Genomic DNA, 10,369 nt, shown 5'->3' on the forward strand with positions numbered 1-10,369 from the left:
ATTGAGAAGTCATGACTGCTTCAAGTATCTTTAAGTAGATTCATTGTTTGCTGAGAATCAGGATAGCGGGTTAAGAAGAAGTGCATTATTTTTTACTGAGTAGATACTTTCCTTGAAGATAATTCATCAGTTATGTTGGCCATGGCATTTGGGAAACTCCCAGGAATGTTGTTTTATTTAAGAAAATGCTGACTTAGTGGTTTATTCTTGATGTTGAATCTGTGGTCAACAGCTTATACTGGGGAGATGGTGGCCTGAGCCTAGAGAAGCAAAGTGAACTGACCGCCTCAAGACTTCAGCCTCTTCAACTCCTTGCCACTTGTGGTGTGTTGTTCAACAGCCTTATTTCTAATTCTCAGTCTGAAGCCTGAAACTGAAACCTCAGAAGCCCCTTTGAAGAATCATATAAAACTCTGTGTCTTATATTATACATATACATTAAGTATATATTTACCTGCCCACAGAAGAAACCATTAATTGGATATTGGGAGCAAACTTGTTGAAAAATGTATCAATGGACTTTTAACACTAGAAATATTTTATATAAAAGGACCAGGCATGATGACATGTTAAACTGTTGCAAGTAGATTTTTGGTCTTTTGAATAAAATTGGTCTCATCCCCCAGAAGCCTTCCAGCTCCTGTCCTGCCCACCTCCAGCTTCCTGGTTCATGGGTGTGTAGAACACTGAGGGTGGAACAAATTGGCATGACATGTTAACAGTTTTTATATGTAATAAGAGCAGATGAAGGCTGTATTGTCAACTGTAACTTACCAAGTACCCATTGTTCCTTGGTCCTCAATGATATGCATTAAAAAGCTGATTTATTTGTTCATTTTCATGGGTAAAACAACAAGCTGATGTTAATCGTGAACGTAAATAATTTTTCTCAACAGGATATGTGGCTCATGAATTTATTTTGGATACAAGACCCTTCAAAAAGTCTGCAAATATTGAGGCCGTGGATGTGGCCAAGAGGCTTCAAGATTATGGTGAGTGGTCTCACGGGAGAGACCCTCTTAAGGAGAACTTGGGTTTCTGACATTTATGCAGCCGCCCATCCTGGTTATGGACCACAGTAAACTGATCCATAGGCTAAATGGCGAACCGTAGACTGTGGGTAAAGAAAAAACGTTCTCTATGGCCCCACAGATTCTTTCCTTTAAAATCCTATTAAATCACATATCTTGAATCCATCAACAGCTAGGAAAGGCATCTTTATTGTTAACAAAATTTAAAATCCCAAAGAAAACGATTGCTGTCTTCTGTCCATGTTTCCGGTAAATTATTTCACCTATCCCACTCCTAGTAGACAGAGAGGGCCATGAAGAGGTAAGTTGGTGTGATGGTAGAGGAAGTGGAGAGCCTACAACGTGTTGGAGTATTGGATGAATGGCATTTGAGTTTTATGGCATTTGAGCCACCTCAGCTGTGGCATAACTGTTTCAGCTGCTGCTAGAGATGAAGGAATAGGTGCACCTTGTTTTCACAGAGATGATGCAGTTTTCTTTGAAGCTTTTTTTTTTTAAAATCTGTGTATTGTTAGTGGATCTTCACTCAGCACAGGCTTTATTAAAATACATTTTCTTAGTGACATTAATAACATCAAAGACTCTTCAATTCTCAGGAAGGATAAGTTGGGGAGAACTTTGCCTTTTGATGAATGTGGAGTCTTATCTGAATTTTAAGATGATTTGAATGACTTCTTTTAATAAGGAATATGAAAACTTTAATAATTTTATAGTTTTACTACCATAACAGGAGTCCCACATAGTCACACAGTGACTCGTTTCCTCCCATGGATGAATGATCTTATTATGCAGAGTTACCCTGATAGTAAGTGGGAAAACCAGAGGTGGTTTTCATTAATGAAATTAGCAGTTGCTTCAGAATCTCCTCTTGACCACTCCTGTGACCTGACTTAACCTCCCGGCCAGTGACTGATTCAGGATGAGGCTTCATTTCTGGGGTGTGTGGTCTGTTTCCCACATCTGACTGCAGCAGCATTTGTTCGGAGGGAGGTGGGGGGTAGAAGAGAAATGATATTTGGAGTTACTGCCCAGTATTCCCAAATTCTGTTCTATTTACAACCTTGATATTTTGATGTTTAATAGAGTGATGGCTACACTTGCCATAGGCTTAGGATGGTCTAGGTGTCTGGCACAACAATTGTTGGAAGAACTCAACAATTGTGTTTAACAAGAGAGAGAATAAGTGAATGGCTCTAAAAACAAACAATGAAGATGACAGCACAGATTCTGGGTCTTAATCACACCGACTGAATCAGAATTCCAGGGATGAGGCACAGTGATCTGTATTTACAAGTACTTCATGGATGAATCTTATCAGGTGTGTGAGGGGCACCCTGCCAGAAGACAGAGATTTCCAAACTTAACTTTGTTTTTTTAACTTTTTAAAAAAATTTAATATTGGACTATAGTTGATTAACAGTGTTGTGATTAACCTGATTGTGAGTTTTTAAAGGCTCATACCTTGGATTTCCTGAATCAGAGTCAAAATCCAGGAATCTGTGTTTCCATGACAACTCAGATGGTTCCAGATATGGGAACCACTATTGCAGAAAATATTGGGCTGCATTTGCTCACTCATGGAATTGAGGTTGGACGTAATGGGTAATGAGATCACCTTGTTGCTTAAAAAGAAAACTCTTTCTGATTTGGGTGACACAGTTGTATGCATTTGTCAAAATTAATTGAATGGTACTTAAAATTTGTGCAAACTGTCACAAAAATATGGAAACAGATATTGAATTCAGATATGGAACTATAGTTAATGATATGCATGCTGAAATGTTTAAGGGGGAAGTGTACAAATGATTGTAACATGCTTGAAAATGCATCAAAACTAAGTCAATGCCTTGGATGCATGATAGGAGTAGATGACTGTGCTTAGTCACTCAGTCATGTCCGACTCTTTGTGGCCCCATGGACTGTAGCCCATCAGGCTCCTCTGTCCATGGGGCTCTCCAGGCAAGAATACTGGAGTGGGTTGCCATGCCCTCCTCCAGGGGATATTCCCAATCACGGGATCGAACCCATGTCTCCCACACTGCAGGTGGATTCTTTACCAGCTGATATGTGACAGGAATAGATGACTAGATACATGATAAAGCAGAGCATCATTGTAGAAGCCATGTAGGTGTATGGGTATTCGCTCTATAATCCTTTCAACTTACCAGTATATTTGAAAAATTTTATAATAAAATGTTGAGAAGACAATCCTTTAAACAATGCAGGCATGATTCTGAAGCACCCCATGTAATGATGCATACCAGCACTGGGGAACCATTGACCTCCAGGGCAAACTTAGTTGACAGGAATATCAACCTAGGAGCTGTTCTTCATCTTTTAAAGTTTCACAGGAAAAATTGTAAGAATTGGGAAAAAGTTGGCTTTTGTCCAGGAAATCTCTCTCTTATCGTATCTTGTCAATTCATCTTAATATGTGAAAACTTTGGGAAACATAGAAATACCTTCAGCCTGTGTTCAGTGTAAAGACAAAGACTTTATACATCCTGGCCCAGGGACGGGGAAGCCTGGTGGGCTGCCGTCTATGGGGTCGCACAGCGTCGGACACGACTGAAGCGACTTAGCAGCAGCAGCAGCAAGATTCAGTTTCCTCATCTGTCAAATAAGGACAGTAACACTCACATCAGGATCCTTAATGCTTGTTACCTCATTATTTAGCTTTTGGTAGGCTATAAGATTTTAATTTCTCTTAATTTCTAATAATACATGAACATTATAAAAAATTCTAAAACACAAGGTAAAAGAAAAACCCTAGTTTCATTTTCTGGCAATAATCCTGTTAAAATTTTAGTATTTATTCTTCTTCAAAACAGCTTCCCTCATAAAATATACACACACATATATATGCATATATAATATACTGTCATTTTAAAAACAAGACAGTAAGTGTCATTATGTAGCCTGCCCTTTTCACTTAAATTGGGTGAGTGTTCAGAGCTATTAACAAATAATAAATTTAAATACATGGAATGGTTGCATATTTATTGTATGGATACCCAGGAAAATTTGCCTACCTGATCCTCTACAGTTGGATGTCATGTTATTTCCTAAGCTTTTCTTCCATAAACAGGGCTGAAGTGAATCCCTAGACATACACAATAGCAAACTTTTCAGATTGTTTTCCTTGGAATAAATTTTAAGAAGGGGAGGGTCTCTTCTTCCAAACTGGGGAGGTCAGAGTTAGTGACACAAATTCCCCCATCTCCTTGGCAGGATTTCATGCCCCCACCATGTCCTGGCCGGTGGCAGGCACTCTCATGATTGAGCCCACCGAGTCAGAAGACAAGGCGGAGCTGGACAGATTCTGCGATGCCATGATCAGCATCCGACAGGAAATTGCTGACATTGAGGAGGGCCGCATCGACCCCAGGGTCAACCCACTGAAGGTATACAGGCACCGGTACTTAATCTAAAATATCCCAGAGAGCAGAAAACAGTGTCTGGGTGGGGTGCTGGCAACCTCTGAGCTCTTAATGGAAGATGATATCCTTGCCTAGAATAAGACTGTTCTTCTGAGAGGATAAATTCATTACCTGAAAGTTTAAATCTTGAATCAACACAGCAGTGGTTACTCAAATATAATGTGGTTATTTCTGCTGTGTTCTAATTTAAAATATCTGTTTAGTGGTCACTTGTTGGTTTTATATATTTGTTTGGTGCTGTTCACCCCACTAGGACCCAGTTGGCTGTCAAAGGAGAGAGCAGAGACTGATGGACTCTAGAGTTAGAGAAGTCTTACCATTCTGTGTCTCTGTTTGATGCTCCCTACTGAGATTATTTACCTTTTACACCCTGGATAAAGATATTCTCATATTGGAATAGAACAACCAGACTGGTACTTGGCCTGAATGTGTTACCATGTTTATGGCCTACACTGGAGAAAAATTTGTTAAACATTGCTTCGCCTCTTCAAAATTATGTTCCTTTTATATCTGGTCAGAGCCCTAAGAGTTCTGTATTAGGTCCAGCCACTGTTAAGCTGAGGGATCGTGAACTGAAAATACCGCAAAGGCTGTGGTTGTGTCGTTACGGCGCCAAGCGAGAGAAGCAATCTGAGATGTACAGAGGAGCTCAGACATATTCCAGAGCTGCCCCGCTGAAGGTGGAGCACTGGGCCGGAAAAGGCTGGTCCCGTGCGAGTCTCACAGGATAGTGGAGGGATATAATATGGTTTGCTCTCATCGTTTTTTTCTCTGGATACTTATGATTCTTTCAGGATTTAGACAATTTTTTAAAAAATGGCAATAGATGTCTAAAAAAATATAATACTGAGATACAAAAGCAAGTGGAAGATAAAACACACAGGATACTATAAGGTTTAAAAGTGTACCAAACTAGGCTCCATGCAGTTTATTAACATATACAATAATAGTAGAAAAACATGAGAATCATGACAACCAAATTCAAGATAGTGGCTGGCACTGGGGAAGAGGACCAGCAGTAAGATGGGGAGGGGATTGGCGGGCATGGTCAACCATATCTGTAATGTTTCTTATTTTAAAAGCTTAAGCAAACATGACAACGTGTTGATTTATGTTGGGTGGTAAATGTGCTTATTAATGTTATTGTAACTTTCTGATATTCGAAATCATTCACAATAAACATTTTCCTACCAAAATTTCCTTCCCCACAAACTGAAACAAAACAACCACCCTCCATCCATGGGCTTTCATCAGCTCACTGGCAGACATGATGAGCAGAAGGGGAAGGCAGGCTTCTGCTCTGACCCCGCTCCTGTCCACTTCTCTGTCTCAGATGTCTCCACACTCCTTGACCTGCGTCACATCCTCCCACTGGGACCGGCCGTATTCCAGAGAGGTGGCAGCATTCCCACTTGTAAGTTCTCCTCTGAAGCTGGACGTGCCAGCTGGTCCAGGTTCACGTGCGTATGAGGGGCCATCACCCACTCCGAGGGCTCCCCTCTTGCCGTTTCCTCACTATAGTGACCATATGTAGGCTACCTTCGCAGAACAACCCAACACAGGAATTGGCTTTCCAAGTTCTGAGGTCAGCGTGCCAAACACAGGCCTGGAAATCCTCAGGGCGCACAGTGCAGGAAGACCAAATAAGAGTCTGTCTAGTGGGTCAGTGTTTTCTACCATCATCCCATCTGCAGTCTGGTGGAACAGGGATGGGAGATTTGGAGGGATGGTAATGAAGGAGGCTGGATTTTAGCTTCTTATCCTATTTGAGTACTTGCTGGGCCAATGATATCTCAGGTTGTGGGAGGAGCATTGCAGTCTCCTCCCCACCCCACCCCCACCCCTCCAAGAAACTTCTCAGACCATCCCAAGTCATTTCTGTCTTTTGTCCCCTGCAGCCCTTTGTGAAACCAGAGAACAAATTCTGGCCAACCATCTCCCGGATTGATGACATCTACGGAGATCAGCACCTGGTTTGTACCTGTCCACCCATGGATGTTTATGAATCCCCGTTTTCTGAACAGAAGAGGGCCTCTTCATAGTGTTCTCTCCCTAAGTTCAAGTGACTGACTTGATGCGCTTTGGAGCATCTCATGAAATATTTCATTTTCCACCACAGACTCAAGTAGGGGTTTTATATACTGTGTATATTCTCTCAAGGTAAATGTAAATACAATTAGCACAGTGGGTGGAAGCTCATCGTTGGAAGATTGATTTGCTTCTGTGCCTCTGCTTCCACACATAGCAGTTGCCTTGATTGGGACCATTTTGTTTTTTGCATAGAAGATTCGGAGTGTGCCAGTAACTTTAACTTCAATGTAGCAAGTTTGAAGATGTTATAGAGCAATACTGGACATCCAATAGACATTTTTATTCCAAATAAGTCCTTGTGGACTGTGCCATCTGTGGGAAACCCCAGGGCAAATGTTTACATTTTGTATACACTGAAGAAATCTTTTTCCTCCTACTAATTTACTCAATCTGTAATAGCATTTCTGAGTGTCTTCATTTTTCAATATGTGTAGTTTGTAAGCCTGAAATTAATATTCTAATAAAAGCCTTGCAATTTGAAGAATGCCTTTTTGATCCAATTTTCAGCATTAACTCCCTCATACCCTAGGTTCAGAGGGGTTTGCAGGGTAATGAGACTATCCAGCCCAGTAAATGTTAAATTATCAGTGTGTCTTTGGCTAAAGAACCCATTTGTGTGTCTTAGCAGTGATTGCCACTTTAGCCCTGTTAAAATTGCATTTGGCTGCATATACCTGAAAAACCACCACAGCAATTTAATCAAATAATTTATTTTTTCTCATTTAACAGTAAGTCCAGAGGTAGTAAGTCAAGAGCTAGTCTTCAGTCTTACTCTTCTGCCTCCTTTGCATATAGTCTTCATCCTCATGGTCCTAGGATGGCTGCTGCATACCCGGGCATCAGATACCCATTCTAGGTAGGGAAAAGGAAGAGAAACAAAAGACAGTCTATCCAAGTTGCCTTCTTTTGCAATGTTTTTCCAGAAGTTCCACCCAATAACTTCTCCACTTTTACTGGCCAGGCTTGGTTCAAATTGCTACTCTGAGCTTCAAGGGGATATGAGGCAGGCTTTCACCTGGGCATGTTACTACCTCTAAGAAAATCAGAAGTTTGTTAACTGAAGAAAAGGAGGAGTTTCAGGTAGGCAACTAGCATGCCTGTCACAAATAACTTTCCCATGGAAATACCAAACGCTTCGGATGTTCTTGACTCTGATGCTCGGAGGGATTGGGGGCGGGAGGAGATGGGGACGACAGAGAATGAGATGGCTGGATGACATCACCAACTCGATGGACATGAGTTTGAGTGAACTCTGGGAGTTGGTGATGGACAGGGAGGCCTGGCGTGCTGTGATTCATGGGGTCACAAAGAGTCGGACACGACTGAGCGACTGAACTGAACTGAACTGAACTCGGATGTTCTTCTCCAATTGTTGCTGAGTATCTGCTTTAATCCTGACTACTTGGTTCCTTATTACTCAAACAACTGTTATCTGACCTGTTATGAGAGTGATCTGGACAAAAGGTCTAGCACTCTACTGAAGCTCTGCAAGTGGTCTACTTAATCTCACACTTAAAAGGTTTGTAGAACTCTTCATTTTGGCCAAAGCAGTAGAGAAGTGACGGGATCCATGATTCCTTTCTTACATAATAATTAAATGATAAAGATCTAAGTCCTTCTCAGTCCATATTCCCTGGAATATGCTAGGGGCAAAAGCAGATGATTCAGAGAGTTGAAGTAAACTGTTTGTCTTCACTGCTCATGTGTTCACCTGGGTCTCTGCTTGTGTGGCATCCTCCACCTGGAACACTTGTCCCACCACCTTGCTTTGCTGGCTCCTGTTCTTCATGTTTCAGCAACTCTTCAGGTCTTCCACACATCTCTGTGAAATGGGCTCTGTCATTTTCTAGTCTGGCACTCAGTCTGTTATCCTACACTCTCTGCACAGTTAATAATTATTCTGTTTACTTGGTTTTTACCTGCCTCACTAAATTCTCTGAGAACGGGGATCATATCTTATTCACTGGATTCCCAGTGCCGAGCTCGGGCTTTCCACATAGTATGTGTTCAACAAACAGCTGTGGTTTTAGATTGTTAGCTGGAAGGACTTGCTTCTCCATTTCTTACCCCAAAGCTTTACCAATCTAAGTCTGAGGACAACCCACTGGAGAAAAGCTTGAGTCTGTAGAGCAGATACACTCATCCACAATCGCTGCCCCATGCTGATCCCAGGTAAAGGGGGGAGATAAAACATGGGGTCTCCCCAGTGCTAGTGGAGTGTCAACATCCATCACCTTCTCTATGGAGAGCAGTCAGAGGTAGGCCGGAGGCAGGAGTGTGATGTCAGTGAGGTCATTCTGCAGAATGTCCAGTGACAAGAATCCAGGAAGTAGGAGTTTGTGTCTAACATGGAGCACACACCTTTCATAAACATAGCACAGGACAGCAACCAGAGTACCTGCTCTGTAGTCAGACTGCCTGGGGTCATTCAGGCTCCCCTACATCTTACCTGTATGGCCTCAAAAAGGATAATCTGCATCTCTGAACTTCAGACTCCTAATCTGTAAAATGCTATTACCTACCACTCATAGGTGGGGGAGAATATATTGTTTGGAAGTATCTGGCACAAAGTAAGTGCTCTTAAATGTTAGCTTTTGTATCCTCATTCTAAACTTATGGTCTGGTGTCCTATACTCTACACCCTATACTCCTTGACCTGGCCCAGGAGCCTGACTCCAATTTGACCTACTTTGCATTCAGATCCACCTTCCTTTCCTTTCCTAACAGTCCCTTTCCTCTGGACTGTCAGAAAAGTAGAAGGAACATGAGTTGTGACTTCATACGGATTGAATTAAATTCTCAGATAAACCAACTATTTTGAGAAAACAGGCAAATCCACTTATCTTTTCTGCATTTCAGTTATTTAAGGTATAAAATAGCACTAATAAAAGTACTTACCTCAGTCAGCCTTGTTGGAAAGATTAAACAGGACAAAGTGAGCACTTGACATAGTGTCTGGCACTCAGAAATCACTAACTTATTCAGCAAATTGACTCATTATGTACCATTCTAAATGGCTCCCCGGTGGCTTAGCAGTCAAGAATCCACCTGCAATACAGGAGACACGGGTTCGATCCCTGGATCTGGAAGATCCCCTGGAGAAGGCAATGGCAACCCATTCCAGTATTTTTGCCTGGGAAATCCAGACAGAGGAACCTAGTGGGCTACAGTCCCCTCCCAGCCTCTACAGTCCATAGGGTCACAAAGAGTTGGACACGACTGACCACGGACACACACACACCATTTCAATGACAGATGAACAGATGAATACAAGATGAACAAGAAAGTTAAGGCCTGTTTCATGGGGCGTCAATTCTAGATGGACAAACACATAAAGATTTCACAGGGTTAAATATTCTTTAGAAAAGAAAAACCAGTATGGTATGTGGCTAGGGGTTTGGGACTCCTTTATATTGGATGGCCAGGGAAGGAAATATTCTCTTACAAGGTGACTTTCAGCCTAAAATCTGAACAAAATGAAACCAGCCATGACTAGATGTGGGGAAGAGGGGTCGGGGGTGTTCAGGAAGAGGGAGAAGCATGTTTGAAGATGTTAGTATATGTATTTTCCATCTTTAAGCATTTGGCTATTTTCAGTCTCATATGTAAACGGTTTAAAGAATCCCTGGGAAATAGGGTAGGAATAAAGAAGATGTGGAATAAAGACTGGAGTTGAAGAAAGGTGTTGGAGTATTTCTGAAATCAAGAATGGGGAGGAGGGATTTGAGCCTACAGTCAAGATCACAGGGGATGAAAATGGGATCCAGAGAGGAAAAGGGGGCGCCATGGCTCAGGATGGAGGGCTTT

General features: G+C 41.8%; 1 protein-coding gene across 2 annotated transcripts in view; it reads left to right on the forward strand.

The window, feature by feature from the left end:
• The window catches only part of GLDC (glycine decarboxylase), a 94,397-nt gene extending 87,368 nt beyond the window's left edge, over nt 1–7,029 (forward strand). For both annotated transcript variants that reach the window (XM_088837688.1, XM_055428244.2), the window contains 4 exons: nt 897–992; nt 4,263–4,435; nt 5,805–5,885; nt 6,370–7,029. In XM_088837688.1, the coding sequence (XP_088693814.1) occupies nt 897–992; nt 4,263–4,435; nt 5,805–5,885; nt 6,370–6,513 (494 nt within the window). In that variant the 3' untranslated portion in view covers nt 6,514–7,029. The remainder of the gene's footprint in view (nt 1–896; nt 993–4,262; nt 4,436–5,804; nt 5,886–6,369) is intronic.
• Nucleotides 7,030–10,369: the final 3,340 nt, after the last annotated feature.

The sequence above is a fragment of the Moschus berezovskii genome, chromosome 7, assembly GCF_049115385.1.
Source record: "Moschus berezovskii isolate FMDL1 chromosome 7, NW_MosBer_1.0, whole genome shotgun sequence".
NCBI lineage: Eukaryota > Metazoa > Chordata > Mammalia > Artiodactyla > Moschidae > Moschus > Moschus berezovskii.